Raw genomic sequence first — 21,557 nt, forward strand, 5'->3', positions numbered from 1 at the left:
TTCCTTCCTTCCTTCCTTCCTTCCTTCCTTCCTTCCTTCCTTCCTTCTTTTTCCCTCTTTCCTTCCTTCCTTCTTTCCTCCCTTCCCTTTTTGCCAATTCTCATCTCTGTACCTTTGCATTACCTCCTATACCTTGAGGCAAGCCAACTCATCACTCCCTTCTCACCTCAACTGCATAGAATCATTGTGTTTAAAATATAGCTTATGTACCACCTTCCACAGAAAGCAGTCAGTGTGATATAGTTGTGTGTGTATGTGTGGGAAGTACTGAATTTAGTGTCAGTAAGTCCTGGATTCAAATCCCACTTCTGATATTCACTAACTACATGACCACAGGCAGGTCACTTAACCCAAGTCTCAGTTTCCTCATCTGTAAAATAGGGGTTGGATTTGATGACCTGGGGTGTCTGATTCTGATGATCCTGACCTTCTGTCCAGATAAGCGAGATGCTCCAAACCTGGTAAACCCTCATTTTCGTCTTAATCATCTGGAGAGTTCAGGTGAAAGTATTTATCTTGGCCCCAGCTCTACTTGGCATCTGTGTCCAGTCTTTTTGTTTCAACATCAGCCAGGATTAGTGGCGGGCTGGGCCCGGAGATGCACTTGAAAGTGTCTTGGGCTATTGTCTGTAGCCTGGATTACTTTCGATGGACTGCCCCATCATAAAAGCTGCGTAAATCATGGAAAGTGCTCTCTCCTTTCGTTCTCATCTTTCCCTCAGATGGGGCGCACACATTGGAGCGGGCTTGCGTTCAGATGTCGGCCCCAGGATACTTTAGATGAACCGTACAAGACCATTAAGCAAATGTAATGGCTTTCTGGAAAGCGGGTGGGGTGTTTCCAACCAAGTGTTTTACATAGAGAACATCTGGGGAGTATTGGTATTTGGGTGTATGGCAACATGAGAAGGCAGCTTTCCTGAGCTCAGCTGGGATGTTTCTGGGCTGTGGCTGCTGGCTATGATGATGCTGTTGTTAGGGGACGCTTCTTTTGAAGTATTGCCATTGAATCCGCGCCAGCCCTAAGAAGGAGTGTCGTCCTTCTCATTTCTCCTGGTATTCCAATTGTTCCTATTCTCAGCTCAGCCAAGGCTTTCAGTGGACACTTCTATGATATGTTATCTGAACCAATTTTCCTGATGGCCCAAACTCTGAAGAGATTTCATCTTTCCCCACAATGCCTTTGCATGAGCAGATTCCCTTGCCTGGAATGGACTGCCTCCTCACCTCTGCTTCTTAGAACCCCTACCTTCCTTCTAAACTTCCTTCTACATGAAGATCTCCCACGATGCTAGTGTCCCATCCTACCCCCCCCACAAAAAAATACCCTGTTTAGTTTGAATTTTGTCTTCCCTTCGATGTATACTTATTGTTTCTCTCAGTAGTATGGAATCTTCTTGAGGGCAGGAACCATTTTATTCTTGTCTTTGTGTCTTTGGTGCCTAGAACAGTGTCTGCTACATGGTAGGCATTTAACAAATGTTTTTTAATTGAAGGAAGGTGTCCCAAGTCCTGGAGCCCTTTGGCAGGCTAAGTGAAGCCTTCTCAGAATCCTGTTCATAAATGCATACGATAAAATACATAGGATCACAAAGGAAACCAATATTTTTGAAATACTATTGTCAAATTTTTTTTTTTTTTTGGAAAAGCAAGTTGACAAGCCTCTAGGTGAAGAACCTGCTCTAGGTCAGTGATTCTATGATCCTGCTGTGACTTCACCTCTCTGGGCCTCAGTTTCCTTGTCTGTTCTAGGACTAGTTGATTTCTGAGGTCCCTTATCCCTAGAGCTCTGATCCTATCTATACTAAGCTTGAATCCTTTATTTGGTGGACAGACAGCAGGGAGAGGTTCTGCACTCAGTGGAAGAGGGAGAAAGCTTCTGCTTGCAACCTCCGGTTAGTATCAGGACTTGGAGCTGCCCCTACTGGAAGGGCCTGGAACAGTAGCTTTTGTGTCTGTAATGTTTTGGGCCTGAATAAAAAACAGAATTCTTGCCTGAGGCTTGGTTTTTGCTAATCTCCACACCCAGGCACACTCACATACCTTTGCCCAACCTGAATGCTGTAAATCCAGTGGGCTATGCTCATAAAATGGCAGTGTTGAAAGAAATCAGCCTTAGATTCCATATGATCAGTGTCCGTATAGACTTCATAGTCATAGGATCATGTACGGGGAGATGTGGAAGGGAACTCAGGTCTAGTTCAACTCCTTTATTTTATCCTGAGGCTCAGGTAGTGGGTAACGACTGTCCGGGATCTTACTGATAGTAAATAGCCAGGGCTGGAAGGGATCTTAGAAATGAGGAAACTTGACCCAGAAATAGGAAGGGATTTGCCCAAGGACACAAAGAATTTGTGGTAGGACACATAGTAGGATATAAATTGCTTCACCCCAGACCTTCTAGCTTTGGAGTGAAGGTTCTAATTCTACTTCAGTCACTTAATACCTGAGTGACTTTGTGCAAGTCACTTAACCTTTCTAGGTTTCAGTTTGCTCCTCTGTAAAGTCAGGGATTGGACTAGAGAGCCAGTGAAGACCCATCCAGCTGCAGAGCTAGGATTCCATGAATGACCGTATCAGAAGACACAACTCTTTGGTTTCCTTTGGTTAACTAAAATAACCTTTTCAGTGGCTTAGACTTAAAAGGCTATTTAAGGAGAGACCATGAGCTGTGCTTTGCAATCTTTGGATTTTCTCCATGCTGCCCATTTTGGATGTCAAAACCAGACACACCAGTTTCAGGTTAAATAAAAAAAAAATTATTGATTCTTTTTTTCCCTCTATCACAGTCATATTTGGATGCCCCATCTCCCACACTAATAGAACTCTCCCTCCAAACTAGTTATGCAAAAATAAGAGTGACGACCTCTTAGCACATATGCAACATTCTACCCCAACAATCTCCCACCTCTCTTACAAGATCATTATTTCTTTTCTGAGACCAAGATTTCAGATGAGTTTTGTGTTCTGTCTAAAAGCATTTACATTCATATCTTAGATCTATGAGGCCAATGATGTCAATCAGTCCACAAGGATTTATTAAGTGCTTACTGTGTGCTGGGCATAGTGCTAAGTTCTGGGGATACAAAGAAAGGCAAAAAGATAGTCTCCATTCTTAAGGCAGGGGTTCACAGTCTAATGGGGGATACCACATACCAACAACCATGTACAAACAAGATAGATAGAGGAGAAATTGGAGGTAACAGAGGGAAGGAACTAGCATTAGGGGGTATTGGGAAAGGCTTCTTATAGAAGGTGGGATTTTGGCTGAGACCTGAAGGAAGCCAGGGAATCAGGGAGGTAGAGATGAAGGAGAGCGTTCTAGGCATGGAGGACTGCTAGAGACACTGCCTGGCATCAGGAGATGTGTTAGGTGGTGCAGTAAAGTACTGGGCCTGGGGTCAGAAAAACCTGAGCTCAAATCTGACCTCAGACATTTACTAGCCTTGTGACCTTGGGCAAGTCACTAAGCCTCAGTTTGCCTCAATTTCCTCATCTGTAAAATGGGGATAAAAATAGCAGCTAGCTCACAGGGTTCTTGTGAGGATCAAATGAAATATTTGTAAAGCACCTAGCACAGTGCCTGGCACATAGGCAAATACTACATAAATGTTAGCCATAATTATTATTATTGTTATCTTGTGGGAGCAAGGAGGCCAGTATCACTGGAGCGGGGCCATCTATATCTTGCTACCGGACCCAGATGTCTCCAGAAGAGAAAGTGAGGCTGGTGACTTTGCACAGCCCTCCCTCACTTAAATCCAATTCACTTGCAGGTCATGGCATCACCTTCCCAAATGTCACGGTCCTCTTCAAGAAGGAAGGTCAGACAACAATACTGGATCAAGAAGTAAATGTGTAGGAGGACAAGATAGGTAGGAAGAGGCCAGGACATGAAAGGCTTTAAAAGCCAAACGGAAGATTTTCTGTTTGATCGTAGAGGTGATAGGGAGCTCCTGGAATTTACTGAATGGGGTGGTTACATGGTCAGACCTGTGCTTGTAGACGATCACCTTGATATCTGGAAGGCAGCGGATGGACTGGAGTAGGAGGAGACTTGAGGTCTTCAGAATGAAGTTAATAATGAAAAGAAATGTTCTCAACGAATTAATCATGCATGGATAAAAAAAAAACCAAAACGTTCCAGCAATGTGTCTGTTCATGTGGGATGCTGTCAAGTGGGGCTTTGGAAACTAACAGAGTTTTGATGGAAAGCGATGTCCTGGGTGTGGCTGGTTTGGAAGAATGCAGCCCTGCCCTTCTATGGAGGCAAGTTAATTCATCCAACTGCCAAACCAAACATGATTTGGAAGGAGGTTGATGACTATCTGTCACTCTCCAGCTTAGCTTAGGTGGAACGGAGGATCTATGGGGAGGACAGAAGATGAAGATCATTGGATAGGGCCTAGTCAGAGGACTTGGGTTAAGTATCCGTGACACTTAGGTGTGTGATAGCACCCATCCTGAGGCACTGACCAAGGCCCAATCATCCTCATTGATTCTCCTACTTATCACTTCAAGGCCTGCCTTTCCCTCTGTAAAATGAGGGGGTTGGCCTAGATGAGCCCTCAAAGTTCCCTCCCACCTCTGTGATCATAAGTCACTTCGTCTCTGGGCCTCAGTTTCCCCCCTTACAAAATGAATAGTTTGGATTAGATGAGCTCTGAGCTTCCTTCCAGCTTTGAAGCTGTTATGCTCACAGATGTTATGTACGTAGGAAGCGACAGAAGCAGGATTTGAACTATGGTTCACCAACTCCAAATCTCGTCCTTCCTCCATATCCTGTCTTTCCTCTGTAAAAGGAACGAGCTTCGCTTTATGGGAGATGCCCTTGTAGCTTCGTGCCCTGGAAGATTTCCCTTTTCCTGGTGCCCCTTCTTCCAGTTGGTGATTTCTTCCTAGAATCGCCATTTTATTTTATTTTTATTTTTTATTTTTTGGCTAGGCAATGGGGTTAAGTGACTTGCCCAGGGTCACACAGCTAGTTAAGTGTTAAGTGCCTGAGGTCACGTTTGAACTCAGGTCCTCCTGACTCCAGGGCTGATGCTCTATCCACTGCACCACCTAGCTGCCCCTAGAATCTCCATTTTAAGGAAGGATCCAGGGCAGCCCTGGTCCCTCCCTTGACTCGCGGAACTCCTCCCTCACACTCCATTTTCTTTCCATCCCTCTTCAGCTTTCCTTTATATACTGTATTGCTCTATTAGAATGCAAGGCTCTTTTCATCACTTACAAGTCAACGGTCTTAATGCACTTTTTTCTTTCTGGGCCTCATTTTCCCCTTCTGTAAAATGAGGGGTTAAGGCACGTTGACCTCTAAAGATCTCTCCGGCTCTAAATCCTAGGATCTCCCTCTTCTATGATCTGCGTCTTCTCGTGTAGACGAAGGACCAGGCTCTGCGACATTGAATTTGTCTGTCTGCCACGTGTGTGCTGGCTCCCTTCCGCTGTGCTTGGGGGCTGATAGATATCCTGGGCTCTTCCAAGCCGTGACATAAACAGACGCAGAACAATCAGACGCACTCCCTTTGTTCCTCCGGTTTACATGTAACCATCGCCTTATGGTGTTCCAGGAAAATTGTAACCTGGAAGAAAAGTGACTTGACTTCTCTTCTGCAGAAATTCCAATCGGATATTGCATTTGGCTTTGGACAGTGGGGGAAGGCAGAAGGAAGCAGCTGTTTGGCAACTGGAGAAACGCACTTGAGATTGCCTCGTTTTTATGCTCTCTGGTTCTGGCCTTCGTGGACGCATCTTAAGTTGAACTGGGGGAATTTCGCATATTGGCCTTTGTGTTAACTCACGGCAAGGCATACAAGGCTGGGAGACTTGTAGAGACCAGTTAATGGATAACTTGAAGCCCCCACCAGCTGAATAAAAGCCCACACTGCCACCAAAGGAGCTGTCTTTTGGGGTACGTTCAGCCTAGACTGCCTAATTAATTTTTTAAAAATATTGATATTTTTAGTTTTTACATCACCTTGGTTTTCAAATATAGTTTTCCTTCCTCCTCTAGCGATTGGGCTATCCATTGGGTCAGAATCAAAAGGAAAGGAAAAACAAAGCAATTGAACAAAATTAATGACATAGCCACCAAATCTGACAATAGATGCCCTATTCTGCACCCATAGCCCCCCATGTCTCCAAAGCACTGAGAGGAGATCGCTATCTCATTTCTTTGAGGACAAGCTTGGTCAAAATTGTGCAACCTCCTGGGGGAGGGAGGGGATACTCCCCCTACCGGTGTAGATCTGTCAGCTTCTCCGGAACTGAATAGCTTTAGAGAGCTGCCTGAAGGCACTGAAAAGTGATAGGATTTTCCCCTGTGTCGGAGGTAGTACTTGACTATCAGCTATACTGTGCTGTCTCTCTAACACACACACACACACACACACACACACACACACACACACATACTCTTCATAGAATGCTTTTCTCACATCAGTCCTGTGATATAGGTAGTGCAAGAACGATTAATGCCAGTTAGCAGATGAGAAAATTGAATCTTATGAAGATTAAATGACTTGTTCATGGTCAACACACACCTCCTAAGTGGGAGAAAAGGGATTTGAACGTAGACAAATCCAGCATTACTTTCCCCCCATAACTCATGCTGCCTCTTTCTACAGAATCAGTCTTACTCCTCCACCCCACCACTGCTATACACAGAGATGGTCATACCCTGGATCTTGCCATCACTTACAGCTGTACCACTTTGAAATCCCTTTATCTGATGACAGTTTCCTTCTGCCTTCAATGCCAAAATCTTTGCCAAGAATTTCCTCTCCTCCTTGATAATACTTCTACTCTACTAGGTTTTCAAGAAATTGTTCTATCATGGTTCTCCTCATAACCTGTCTGATGTCTTTGTCAGTCTTCTTTGCCAGATGGTCACACTCGATAACTATGGGTGCCCCCACACGACTCTGTCTGGAGCCTTCTTCTCTTCGCCTTCTATCCTCAGTGATCTCACTAGCTGCCATGGATTCAACTAGCATCTCTATGCTGATGATTCTTAGACTTATTTTTCCAGCCCTAATCTCTTTTCTCACCTCCAGTCTTGAATCTCCGACTTCCTGTTGGACATCTTGTACTGCATATTTCCTAGGCATCTTAAACTCAACCTGTCCAAAACTGAACTTTCATCTTGACTTCTCACTTTCTCTACCCGCACCCCATTCCCAGACAATCATTTGCCAAATCCAGTTAATTTTACTTTTGTAACTTCTCTCAAATATACCACCTTTTCTCCTCTGACACTGCCACCAGCCTGGCGCAGGCTCTCATCACCTCATGCCTGGACTATTGCAATAGCCTGCTGGTGGGTCTGCCTGCCTCCTCCTCCATCCTCCATCAGCTGCCAAATTGATCTGGCTGAAGCTCAGGACTGACTGTTATCCCCCCTATTCAATCAACTCCAATGATTATTGCCTCCAGGATCAAATATAAGATCTGTCTGTTTGGGTTTTTAAAGCCCTACACAAGCTGGTCTCTTCCTATCTTCCCAATTTAACTCTACTCTGATGACTAGAGGGAGCTCACTCCAGGCTTAGCACAATGCCTGGTACATCAAAAGCAGCAATTATTCATTAGTCTTCCCAACTAGGTACCAAGCTGTTGTTTCTGATTGCTGAATGGCATCCTCCAAGTCTGATGCCCTGGGGCAAGGCTCTGGTTTCCAGTCCTAGTTTCAACACCATTTTTGATTTTTTTTTTCTCTGCCTTGTTTTTGGTGGTTATGAAGGTACCATCCAACATGAGCCTTCTCATAAACTGACTTGGGGTTTTGGCCAGTGCTGTCTGAACTCAAGCCCTAAGGAGGAAACGCAGAGAAAAAGGAGCCGATTTCCTGCCGTTCCATAGTTCCTCATGCCTTCTCCTCATGCAGAATCACCTCTTGCAATGATAATCTGACATTTTTAGCTCAGTCCTTGAAGGGTGAGCAGAGGGAAGGGAATAAATCTCCATGTTGATAACTCTTTGAGATTCCAAGCTACTCCAACCTCTTTAAATAAAGTCAGGCTTGACATTTATCATCCAAACATGGAAAGCATCAATGGAATCCTGAAAAAGTGTCTCGGGGCATTTAACAGGACCGCAGGGGAATGGGTCAGACAGGATCTTTGCTTCCCTTTCCTTGGGCTTTTTATCCACACAGTTTGCAATCCTCTCACTTACTCCCCTCCATCCAACCCTCCCTACTTGCTATTTAGAGATTAGAGACCCTACTCGAACACAGTGAGATAGGCAGCACCTTCATTTTACAGATGGAGAAACTGAGGCTCTGAGGATTAAATGATCCTCAAGGTTAGATGGTTAGTAAGTATCAGTCAGAATATGAACCCAGGTCCTCTTAGGTTTAGTGTTCTTAGGACTCAGAGGAAGACACAGAATCTTTTCTTTTGTCTGTCTGTTTGTCTGTTTTCAGTTAAGCAATGGGGTTAAGTGACTTGCCCAGGGTCACATCTAGTAAGTGTTATATGTCTGAGGCTGGAATTGAACTCAGGTCCTCCTGAATCCAGAGCCGGTGCTCTATCCGCTGTGCCACCTAGCTGCCCCAGAATCTTTTCTTTTAAAACGGGAAAACAAAACAAAACATTCTGTTGATGCAGTTTGTTTTTTTCTGAAATGGCTCAGTTCCATATTTTACCTTTCCTTGTTACAAAGAAAAATAATTATTCAAAAATACTCAAAGTGTGACTGCAACTGACTATATATATATACCATTCTGCCCTAACAGCACCTCACCTGTCTGCTGTTTTCTGTTCTCAAGGACTGTCACTGGTTTTTCAATTACTCAACTTGGCTATCAGTGATTTTTTCATTTACATTGTTAGAGTCCCTAAGAGGCTCAGTGGATAGGGCTCTGGGCCTGGAGTCAGGAAGATCTGAGTTCAGATCCAGGCTCAGGTACTTATTAGCTGTGTGACCTTGGGTAAGTTAATCTCTGTTTGCCTAGGAGGCAGCCAGGTGGCTCAGTGGATAGACCTGAGTTCAAATCTAGCCTCAGACACTTACTAGCTGTGTGACCTTGGGCAAGTCTCTTAACCTCTGTTTACCTTAATCCACTGGAGAAGGAAATGGCAATCCCAGTATAAGAAAACCCCAAATGGGGCCACTAAGAGTCAGACATGATTGAACAACTGTACTGGCCGCGCGCCGACCTTCTGCCGGCCGCGCGCCGGTACCCTCTCCTCCTATAAGGAGCAGGCTACCAGAGTCATACCCACTTCCGAGTCTTCAGTCCCCAACCGGATAAACACACAGAGACGAGCCATCGGGAGGCGCCAACACCAGAGCTTTATTCAGAGGCCATCACAGCAAGCCATCATAGCAAGCCCAAGCAGCAAGGCCAGAGCAACAGAACAGGAGCCGAGAGAGAGCGCACGTGTGATCTGACCACGCTTGTTCCTAAGTACCCTACCTAGCCCCTCCTCCCCAGCCCGCTTACTAGCCAATGATTGTAGGGTAAGATACCGGAAGGGGCTGTCTGAGTTTAGCACACCAAGGGGGAGGGAGTGACGTAGGAGGCTAGGACCGGATACAGGGAGGAGGCATCTGGGATTAGCGCATAGACAGAGTACGTGACCTAGGAAGTCAGACTCAGACACTGGGAGGAGGGGTCTGGGGTCAGTGCTGCACAAAGGGACCCAGGAAGTCAGGAAGGTCACAAGAGGCGTCTGGGGATGACGTTGCATATAGGGAGGGGACTAAGCAAAGGGAACTCAGTCCTTTGCCATCCCACTCCCACGTGGCACCGCCCCTTGCCTCAGGAGCTCAAGCTCCGGCTACTTCCTTGCACCCAGCTTATCTCATAGCACTGCCCACTGCCTCAGGGCTTCTCCGTATCCAGCCCATCCCAGTTCACCACGACTCCGCCTACCACAGCCCCTGCCTCGACTTCCAAATACCCAGATCTTACCCTACTCTTGCCACAGCGCTCAACCTGGTAGCTGCCAACATCAGACAGTCCCTCACAAACAGCAATAGGACCTGAGTCTATTTTTCTTCCGTGTATGTATTTTAGTCTGTGTCATTTCAGACAAATCTTTCCATGCTTCTAGGAATTCCTCACACTTGTCATTTCTTATCACAAAATAATATTCCATCACATTCAGATCCTGTACTTCAGAGGTGTCAGACTGTCTTAGATTAAAATATAACCGGGAAATGTGTAACAAAATAACTAAAAGTGCAACATGACATAAATAATGTGAATTTGTGGTTTTCTACATGAGTATGCGGCTCAATTTGAGTGTGAGGCCACTTTTGTAATTGTGTCAGGTTTTTCCCATCTGCGGGCACCTACTTTGTTCTCAGGTCTTTATTTCCACTAAGATCGCTGCTATGAATATTTTTGTGTATATATACATACATACATACATACATACATACATGTGTGTATGTCACCTTTGTCTTTGATCCCCTTGGGACATATGCTGGAAATGGGGTCCAAAACATTGATTATCATTGATGGGACCACAACATCTGCTTCTGGGAGGCAGAAAAGTTATGAGTTAATCTTCCTTCCAATTTTTTCCTTTTGATAGGTTAAAACAGTGTTGGTGACAAAAGAGTAAAACCTGTAAACTTTTCAGATGTTGTATAATGTGGGCTATAATTATTACTGTTACATTAGTAATTGTCTGTGGGTATGCTGACATTCTCCAAAGGGAAAACAACTCCCTGAAGGTATTTCCCTTCTACCTCTCCCACTACTGCCATGGGTGGAACCCTCTCTCTACCCAGTCCCTTCCCTGGCTCTCTCCACCCTCCTCCATCCCAACCCTCTGGGGAATGGGGCTTTGTTGTTAGACGTAGAACTCTTGATTCTCAAATAGATAAAGGTCCAAGGAAGAACAGCTACCAGATGAGAAGGTCTTGTGAGCCCCATGGTGGAGATTCTGGAGCCCCTCCAGGGACAGGATACATCATGGCTATGATTTTAATGCAGCCTGCCTGATTGTCACATAGAGTTGGCTTGACAATGGCCTCTGACCATCTGTCATTGGTTGATTTACAGGTTTAGTTGGGCTCTGTGCATTCTCCTGGGCAGCAGCCCCATGCTATTATTTACTCATTAGTCTTGTTCTTATGTGAATAGCGATGACCAAAAAATGAGAATGAGAAGAGGCCTCAGTAGCTAGCTACTCAACTGGTGCCCATGAGGAATCTCCATTATAAATGAGAAAACTGAATAAGTGGTCAACCAGACCATTCCAGCGAGGGTGAACCCACCCCCATAACATGATGGAAAGCTGACTTTGGAGTCAAAAGGCTTGGGTTCATATCCTGGCTGTGTGGCCTTGGGTCAGTCCCTTCTCCTTTCTGGACCTCAGTTTCCTCATCTAGAAAATGGGCTTTTTTGATTTACAAGATCTCTGAGGTCCTTTTCAACTCTGGATCTATGAATTTCTTAAGGGCTAGCGCATTCCTCTTACTCATAGCTCTATATCTTAGGAAGCATTTCCTCCCATTGAGCCTAAATGGACCTGTCTGTAACTTCCATCCATAGCTCCCGTTTCTACTCTCTGGGGCCAGGCAGGATGAGGCTCCTGAGACATCCCTCCTCCTAAGCAACCTCCATCACTGGGGTCACTGCAACTGAGTCTTGGACAAAGCCAACGGCTCCACTTAGGTTGGCCTTTTTTGTTGTTGAATCGTTTTTCAATCGTGTCTGACTCTTCATGACCTTATTTGGGGTTTTCTTGGCAAGGATACTGGAGTGAGTTACCATTTCCTTCTCAAATTCATTTTACAGATGAGGAAACTGAGGCAGAGTTACATGACTTGCCGAGGGCACACAACTAATAAGTGTCTGAGGCTGGATTTGAACTCATGAAGAGGAATCTTGCTGAAACCAGGCCCTCTGTATACTATGGTGCCACCTCACTGCCCAGGCTGGCCTTTAGTGTAACTTTATTTTTCCTTCTTTGTGGAGAGTGGCCTCCAGACCTGTCTCTAAGACAAATCCCTCCCCCAAATGTCTGTAAAGATCTTGGCATTTTATGTAGTTTGAATCTTGTTCTAAATATAAATTCACAATATGAATGGACAGAAAGCTGCCAGCCCTGGGATTAAATAAAAGTTGTCTTCACTTATCTGAAATACTGACGAGATAGCGGCAAGTCCTAGAATCACAGAATCTTCACATGGGAACAGATGTGAGACACAGTTTAGTCTGATGCCTGCTTGGGGTGGGGGGGCTCTGACTCCCACTTTGTGTGTTCCTCAGAAGTGGTGGAAGACCCAGAGATGGGCAGCTCACTACTTCCCAAGATAGCTTTTTCATCTTCAGAGAACCTTGAGATGGTTATCTTCCGAGAACTCCAATTCTTAGGAAAGGGTTTTAATTACATTGAGTTGGTTTGCCCCCAAGTCACTTCCATCTATAGTCTTCATTCTGCCCCTTGGAGCTATGTGCAAGGGGTCTTTCCTTTGACAGCCTTCGGACTATGTGAGGACAACTAGACTGTCTCCTGCCTTTCTTCCTTCTCCCAAACTTTCTTTCTGGGCTAAACGTCAGTTTTGTTGATGATGATGATGATGATGATGATGGTGATGATGATAATAGTGATATTGCTCCTAGGAAAGTGTTTTATTTTATTTTTTTGGCCAGGCAAAGGGGTTAAGTAACTTGCCCAAGGTCACACAGCTAGTAAGTGTCATGTATCTGAGGCCAGATTTGAACTCAGGTCCTCCTGACTCCAGGGCTGGTGCTCTATCCACTGCACCACCTAGCTGCCCCTAGAAAAGTGTTTTTTAAAGAATTCTACCTAATTTTTACATAGAGTTGCCTTAATGATAATAATAATAATAGTTATTATTTTTGTGATACAGTTTGCACAAGCATTTATATTATTTCATTCTTGCAACAACCCTATGAGAGGGACCATAATTATCCCCATTTTATAGATGAGGAAATTAAGGCTTCAGAGAGGTTGTGACTTGCCCAGCCTCATACAGTCAGCATGTGTCAGAGGCAGGACTTAAACTCAGCTGCTCCTGGGTTTCTAATCACTGATATACTGCCTCACTTTTAAAATAATTTATTGATGCTTTTTACTTTATTTAAAAAGTACTATTTCTTTTTAATGATTCTCTTTCTTCCCCCAAAGGACCCTTCCTCGTAACAAATATTTTTAGCTAGCCAGAACAAATCCATACGTTGGCTGTATCTGAAAAAGTATGCCTTATTCTGCACTCCTAATCCACCATCCTTCTGCTAAGTAGCTGGGTGCGTTCCTCATCATCGGTTTTCTTTCTAATTTTTTCTGTTTAAAACATGTAAGTGTTCTATTCAATATTATCCTAATTCAAGGCAAAACAGTCAAATGCATTAGCTTTTCATAAGAAAAATTCTCTCATTACTTAAATACTGAACATTTGGTTACATGAGCGGTAGTGGGGAAAATCCCAATGTATGTGGCAGAAGGCAGCACCATCGGTTTTCTTAAATCATGGCTGGTCACTGTGTTGATCAGAGTTTTGAAAACTTAATGAATCTCTTCATATTTCTAAAATTCATAAATTCAAGTAGTTACTTGAGCAATTGATTAAAAAAAAACCCCACAACCTCAATTGTAGGGCTTGATTTGTGCCTGATTTTGATAGAACTGTGAAAGGTTGGAGCTATAATGGACTTTAGGCAAAAATCTAGATTTCATTTTCTCCTCATTTTATAGAAGAGGAAATGGAGTTTCAGAGAGAGAAAGTGATTTGGATTGTTGATAGCAGAACCAAGAGTAGGATCAAGGTCAAAGGCTAGTTTAGAGTTTCTTTGGCTACTCAATGGATAGAGTTCCAGGTCTGGAGTCAAATCCGGCCTCAGACACTTACTAGTTCTGTGACCCTGGGCAAGTCACTAACCCTGATTGCCTCAGTTTCCTCATCTGTCAAATGAGCTGGAGAAGGCAATGGCAAACCACTCCAGTGTCTTTGCCAAGAAAACTCCAAATGGGGTCACAATGAGTGGACACGACTGAAATGACTGAACAACAAAAACAAAAGTGACCCTGGAGGTAGGAGGAACCTCAGCTGCTGAATCAAGGTCCAGAAGGATGCCTTTGATTGTAATGTCCTTTGCTTTCATGATTCAGTGCCAAGAGTACTGGATTTGGAGTCAAAGGATCAGGGTATGCATGCCATCTTGCATTAGCTACTGAATGGCCTTGGGCAAATCATCTGAATTCTCTGGCTCTCATTTTTCTCATCTGAAGAAATGTTAATTAGGTATTCCTTGAATAAAAGTGTGTGTGTGTGTGTGTGTGTTAGGGGCAGAGAGGACTGAGGTTGGGACACAATTTGATTTGCCCCAACCCCTATTTATCCTGGTAATGGCCCTATGTGTTGGACCCCTCTGGGAGCAAACCTAACACAGATTTATGGCTGTTGTCCATGATGGTCAAAGCTCTTCCTATTTATAACAGCCACAGTGGGAAAAACACGTTCGGCAAAACTCAAGAGTATGTAACTGTTCAAAAGAGAAAAACGTCCGACCACAATGGCCTGTTTGATTTAACAAGGGATGAGAACTGGCTGGCCAAATCTCTCTTAAATTTTCAGGCCCCAGAGGTGGGAAATCCATGGGTCTGATATTAAGCCAGGTGCTCTGCAGAGGTTTGACGCATCGAACTGTACGGTGGCCCGTGCAAAAGAGATCCTTTTACAAGCCACGCTGCAATGTCTAGACTCCAGGATGCATTTTAAATGGGCTATCCTGGGTAACATTAACTGCAACACCTGATTTCCTGAGCTGGCCAACTCATGTCTCCTTTATGGGTAAGGTTCTTGTGCCTTCTCTGAGAGCGAGCTGTAACTTTTTGAAGAGTTTATTATAGTGGACATTTAAAAAAAATTAAATTATGACTCAGTAACCATGGTGGGGGGGGGGAGATCTAGCAAGGCATAGGGGACTGGGAGCTTGCCTTAGAATTGGGAAGATCTAGGTTCAGATTTAACTTTGGACACATAATAACCCAAGTCACTTAGCCTCCTTATGTCCCAGGTATCTTTGTAAGATTAGAAATTTTAGAGCAAGTGCAGGTGAATATTGCTAGTAATAGCTAACATTTATATAGCACCCACTGTGTGCCAGGCACTGTGCTAAAAACATGTTACAATTATTTCATTTGATCCTCACAACAACCCTGGGGTGGGGGGAGGTGCTTTTATTATCCTCATTTTTGTCGTTCAGTCATTTTCAGTTGTGTTTTACTCTTTGTGACTCCATTTGGGGTTTTCTTGGAAAAGATACTGGAGTGGTTTGCCATTTCCTTCTCCGGCTCATTTGACAGATAAGGAAACTGAGGCAACCAGGGTGAAGTAACTTGCCCAGGGTGACACAGCTAGGAGTGTCTAAGGCTGGATTTGAACTTGGGTCTTCCCGGCTCTAGGTCCAACACTTCGGGACACTATGGCACCCTTGGAGACTGGGATGGTTTGGCGCAGCATGTATCTCCAGAGTTCCCAAATGCAGGGTTTTTTCTGTTATACGTGGCAGTGCTTGAATTAGATAAAGACATTTATCAAGGAAGCTGGTTTGCTGGTGAAAGAGTGAAGGTGGCACAAGGTGAGGAGCCCACGCCCCAGATTCATTGCCTAAGTAACAACAGGGTGAGAACCTCTTTCTTCTTCCCACTTCTCCCCCTCCCCCAGCCTTCCTTGATCCCCCCACAAAGATCTCTTCCTCCTCTGAACCCTCCATCCTTCCTTGTCTGCACCAGTCACTCGTCCCTGGCATATTCTGCTTTGTGGCACCTCAGTAGTGCAGGGCAAAGACTGCATTTCTAGACAAAAGACTTACGTTTGAAATCTCACTTGGCCACTCACTGACCTTGGGCAAATTGTTCAACAGTCCGAGCCTCGGTTTTCTGATCTATTAAATGGGAAGATTACATTAGGCAGCCTCAGAGATCTCTTCCAACTCTAAATCTGTGATCTTCTGATTCATTGACTCCCTAGAAGACTTACAGCCTAAACCTTTCTATTGAATGTTTGAGCATTGAATGGGGACTCTAGAGTCCTGGATTCTTGTCCTGGTTCAGTTTGTAATTCAGGTCGACAAACATTTATGAAATGCCTGCTGTGTACGAGGGCCTCTGTTGGGTACTAGGGAATACAAAGATGAGAAACAATAGAATAAAAATAAAAACTTTCTTCTGTCCTCCTCCATCTCTTCCTGAGTAACTCCTACCTTCCTTGCATTCCACTCATGAAGGAGCTGGGTGACTTTAGGAAAGATGGTCAGTCTCTCTGAGCTTGTCCAACATGGTCACTGGTTACAGGTGGATGGGACCTTAGGGATCTAGAATAACTTGCTCATTTTGCAGACTAGGAAACTGAGGTCCAAGGAAGTTAAGTGACTTGTCCAAGGTCACATAGGTAGCATGATAGTCTTAGATCTGGAAGGGAACCTTACAGGCCATGGGGTCCTCACTTTTACAGATGAGGAAACTGAGGCACAGAGCGCTCAAGTGATTTGACCACAATTACGAAGTATCTGAGGCAGGCTTTTTTTTTTTTTTTTTTTTGACTAGGCAGTGGAGTCAAGTGACTTGCCCAGAGTCACACAGCTAGTTAAGTGTCAAGTGTCTGAGGTCGGATTTGAACTCAGGACCTTCTGACTCCAGGGCCGGTACTCTATCCACAGTGCCACCTAGGCAGGCTTTGAACCCAGGTTCTCTGCCTCTAGAACCAGGACTCTTTCCACCATACCATCCTGCCTCCATTTCTAGGGGTGGTCTCTGAGGTTCCTTCCTGCATTGACACTCTAGGATTCCTCCCCAAGAAGCATATATCCCTCTTAGGCACTCCCTTCACAGCATCCTTGGGAGGTGAGTTGGAGCCAAAACCATTATCCTTCTTTTACAGGGTCAATGGGAGGGTTAGAATGGAAAGAGGCAGGGCTTTGGAGCTGTGGGGAGCAAGCTTGTCCAATGTTGCTCAGACACCTTCAGTTTCCCTGGCACTTAATGGAGTTGTATTGAGAATCCAAACATTTTCCCTTTTGTTCCCTGTCTTCAGCATCCCCTTTGGCAGATGGGGAGAGGGGGAGGTGGGATTGCCTGTTTCTTAACTATTAGCTGGGATTCACAAGCCAGCTGGTTTTTTTTCCCTTAAACCCCCCCCCCCCCCCAACGATTGGTATTATCCCTCCATGGACTTTGGATGGGGAAAGAATTTGTCCTTATTGTGTATCTGACAATAGGGGCCTTCTTGAGTTCTTCTGCACAGCCAAGTGCAGCCCTTGCATAATCAGAGGGGTGTTCCCCCCCCCCTCCACCCCCAGGCCTGTATTTAGTTCATATAAGAATGCAGGAGTGAGTCCAAGAGCCACCCACATCCTGGTTGTCTACATGGTCTAGACATGGGTTCACAGCCTGCCTTCCCTTCCCCCCTGCCCTGCAAGAAAAAGTATTAAAGATCCCAGGGGTCAAAGAAGAAAATGAAGGATTTTGAAGCAGATTTCTGCAGTTGTAGCAGGATGAGAGAAACTGGGGGTACTTAGAAAGGGTGATACTGTCTGGTGTTATTACATTGGCCTGAGGAAGGAGCCCTGGTGCTCAGCTGGGGGATAATGAGACTCTGGTAAGGTTTGTTTCTGGTTCATTCTGTGAGGCCCCCTCCACCCTGCTGGTGATTGGGGGGTGGGGAAGTAAGAGAAGGCTAGCCTTTGTCTCCTGTGTGGATAATGAAAGGATTGGCCCAAATAACCTTTTTTATTTTTTAAATACATTTTAACTCATATCTTTGATTTTTACATCACCAAAATTTCCCAACGTATTTTCCCTCCCAGAGAGTTATAGAAGTAAAAAAAGAGCTTGGCAAAAGGACCAGATGGTCTTTAAGGTCTTACTTTAAAAAATTAAATTTAAAAAATTCAATTAACAATCTGTTTTCTCTCTTTCCCCTTTATCAACTCCCTGATGGGGAAAAAAAAAAAAAAAGAAAAACAAAACCTTTCAGCCCCTTGGGGGTGGGGGAGGGGGGGAGAAACACAAAATTTGAAGCCAAAGGACCTGGATTCCACAAATAGCTTTGCACCTTCCTAGCTTCGTGGCCTTTGGGAAGTCCGAGATAGCCTCAGTTTTCTTATCTGTAAAATGAGACTACTAACACTTTCCCTACCTCTCTGGTAGGAGGAGTGCACTTTGCAGATTGTAAACTACCCCATAAGTGCAAGCAGTGGGATTAAGGTGTTCCCAAGAGCTTTCCCCACCACCCTCTGACATAGGGCCAAGAATAGAAGTAGGCTGCTATAAGAATTTGCCCTGGAATTACACATAAAACAGAGCTGGGAACCTTTAGCACAGGGAATATCTGAGCTGGGAGGGAGCTTAGAATAGGGAATATCAGAGCTGAGAGGGGCTTTAGAATAGGAGAAGTCAAGAGCTGGGATAGCACTTAGAATATGGAATGTCAAAAGTGGGACGGATTGGAGAGAGGACGAGTTTCAACCTCTTCATTTTGTTGTTGGTTATAATAAAGCAAGTCTTGGAGAAGTGAAATGATTTCCCCAAGGTTACAGTCAGGTGGTCAAGGCTGGACTTGAATCCAGATCTCCTGATTCTAAGTCTTTCAATTATACCAGACCTCACTAATTGATTGTTTGATCAATGCTTATGTTCCAGTAATGTTCCAATTTTGTTCTTGATGGGAAATTGGGGTTGGGGAGAAAATCAGTAGTTGAGATGGTCATTACCTTTGTCTGTGGAAGGAGAAAAAAAAGTTGAGGATTATTGAAGCTGTCTATCATTCATTCTGTGATCTGGAGATGAGGCTTGGTTTGATGGCGTAACTTACTGCGGATGGGTTTTCTCTGGGGAGTTTTGTGCTCTCACCATCCAGATAGATAACTGACCTGTCTGTCATCCGTGAAAGGAGACCTTTGGGTCAGAGTTGAGGTCACAGGAGGAGAGTCTCAAGGGGGTTGCTGGTACAACAAACCAGGATTTCCATAGCTGCCAGCAATGTTTTTGGTTCATTTTTTTCTTTTTCTTGATGCCAGAACAGGCAGATCCCATGTTTCTAGACAGGGATGGCTCCACTGGCAGGCAGCTTTTTCCTTGTTAGGTTGTCTGTTGTCATTTTTTGACCTTTCATTATCACTTTGGTTTACATGAGGGTTAGATAAACTGGCCCGTGGTAGTTTTCTTCACTAGCTGTTTCATTTAATCCAGTAACTCTCTTCAGAGACCACATTTACCTAGAGTTTTTGGCATCTGATTCGGGGGTGGGGGGGCAGCTCAGTCAGTCTCTTCTTGGGGGTCAGCTTGACATAGGTACTAGACTGAAGAGTCAGGAAGACTGGAGATTGAAAGCTGGCCTTGGGGTCAAAAAAATCAGGTTTGAGTCCTTCCTCTGACACGCTGACTGTGTGACCCTGGGTAAGTCATCTAACCTTTCAATGCTGCAGGCAACTCTCCAAGACTCTGAATTCCCTAGAAGGTGTCAATCTCCATGGGTAGAAGACTTTCACTCACTGGGAGTTCCCTTTATTGATGAAATCTCAAGTTTAGTCTGTCAGTGACCATTTGTTAAGAACCCTATTATGTGCCTGGATACAAATGCAAAATCTTTATAAAATACTTTCCTTATGACAACCCTTTGAGATGGGTTAGTGCAGTATTATTATCCCGTTAGAGAGATGAGGAAACTGAGGCCAGGAGGGGTAAAGTGATTTGCCTGTGGTCATAGGGCTGGACTGGATGACATACGTAGCTTGGGCTCCAACCCAGGACTCTTGGTTCCTTTTTTACTTGATGTATTGAAGGCTGAAGTTTCTTGTCAGTTTCCGAAACATGGTGAGTGGGGAAAAAAGGTGGCGTCTAAACTGGTCATGCTCATTGCATGTGATGGAGGCTTTGTTCCACAGTCACAGATGTAACAGCTGCCTGTGTGGATTGGATGGTGTATGTGGCCCATTTAATCCTTGGCACTCTTTAAACTAGGTTTTAGCTTGCTTTGTTTCAAGATGGTGACGTTCTGTTGTCAATGGTGTGATTGGCCCCCATCATTGTTAAGCATCAGCCACAGGGAGACCCCAAGCAGGAAGACCCTGGTCACAATTCATGTTTCCTGTGTCTGTGGGAAGGGTGTTTTTGCTATAAATGAAAGAAATGACAGTTTTTCTTTTTTTTTTTTTTCTTCCCAATCTCTGTTTTCTTCATCGTGTATCTTGCCAAGTGACATCTGTATTTATTTTCCCAACTCTTTCAATGGCTGATTTGCATCTGTTTAGATCCCTGAATAACATTTCATTTCCTGACTTTCTAGGTTGCCATAAAATCCATCCGTAAGGATAAGATTAAAGATGAACAGGACATGATTCACATCCGACGGGAGATTGAGATCATGTCGTCCCTCAGCCATCCCCATATCATCAGCATTTACGAAGGTCAGTGATGCTTCCCTGGCACCCCCTGCCAACCCCATGTCTCAGACCAAAGAGTCTGTCAGGGAATTATGTGTCTGGTGAAAGCCAGTCTTTAGGGTTCTGTTTACAAAATGGCCAGGTGGGATGGCAGCCTACTTAACCCTCGTGATGACCTTGGATGCACCTGGTTAGACGTACTTATAAAATATCATTGGTGTGTGATGAGCTGTGTCCCATCAGTTTCTTGTCACACAGCAACCCAGTAACCATGGCTGCTTTCTAGGATAGAGTCTGCCTACAGACAAACAAAAACAAGCAAAGACAGCTATTTGGGGGTGGGTGGGGTGGGGGTGTATTTGATTTAACAAGCATTTATTTGTTTATTTTTAACATACGTTTTCTTTGTTATCTTTTGTTTTATATCATTGAAAATCCTATCCTTATAACAAAGAATTTTTTAAAAAAAGAAACTGGCCCCCCAGCAAAACTGATCAATACATTGAAAGAATCTGACAACATGCGTAATTTAGCAAGCACTTATTAAATGCCTACTGTGTACAACACATAATGCTTTGGGACAAAGGATTAAAATTCAAATATGAAAGAGTGTAGTGGACAGAGAGCTGGCCTCAAAGCCAGAAAGAACTGGGCTCGTGTCCTGAATCTGAGATAGAATGGCTGTGTGACCTTGTATAGATCACTTAACTTTCCAGTGCTCTGGGCAGCAATTTGAGACTATACATTGTAGAGAAGGTGTAAGAGTTCCCTGTACCAGGGAACTGGCACCTGTTGCCCAGGTGTCTTCAAGGAGCAGATTATATACTTTCTTTTATTTCTTTGTTTCTTTCTTTCCTTCCTTCCTTCTTTCTCTTTCTTTCTCTCTCTTTCCTTCTTTCTCCTTTCCTTTTTTCCTTTCTTTCTCCTTCCCTTCTTTCCTTTCTTTCTCCCTTTCTTTCTTTCCTTCCTTCCTTCCTTTCATCTTTCTTTCTTTCTTTCTTTCTTTCTTTCTTTCTTTCTTTCTTTCTTCCTTACTTCCTTCTTTCCTTCCTTCCTTCCTGTCTTCCTTCCTTCCTTCCTTCCTTTCTTCTTTCTTTCGTTTTCTTTCTTTCTTTCTTTCTTTCCTCCTTTCTTCCTTTCCTCCTTTCCTCCTTTCCTCCTTTCTTCTTTTCTTCCTTTCTTC

At 44.2% G+C, this 21,557-nt stretch overlaps 1 protein-coding gene across 1 annotated transcript in view; it reads left to right on the top strand.

The window, feature by feature from the left end:
* NUAK1 (NUAK family kinase 1) overlaps positions 1–21,557 on the top strand; it is an 82,486-nt gene that overhangs the window by 16,993 nt on the left and 43,936 nt on the right. The window contains exon 2 of the mRNA XM_027873338.1: positions 20,278–20,398. Coding sequence (XP_027729139.1) covers positions 20,278–20,398 — 121 coding nt within the window. The remainder of the gene's footprint in view (positions 1–20,277; positions 20,399–21,557) is intronic.

This window comes from Vombatus ursinus, unplaced genomic scaffold (genome assembly GCF_900497805.2).
Source record: "Vombatus ursinus unplaced genomic scaffold, bare-nosed wombat genome assembly UNPS02003292.1, whole genome shotgun sequence".
Taxonomy (NCBI): Eukaryota; Metazoa; Chordata; class Mammalia; order Diprotodontia; family Vombatidae; genus Vombatus; species Vombatus ursinus.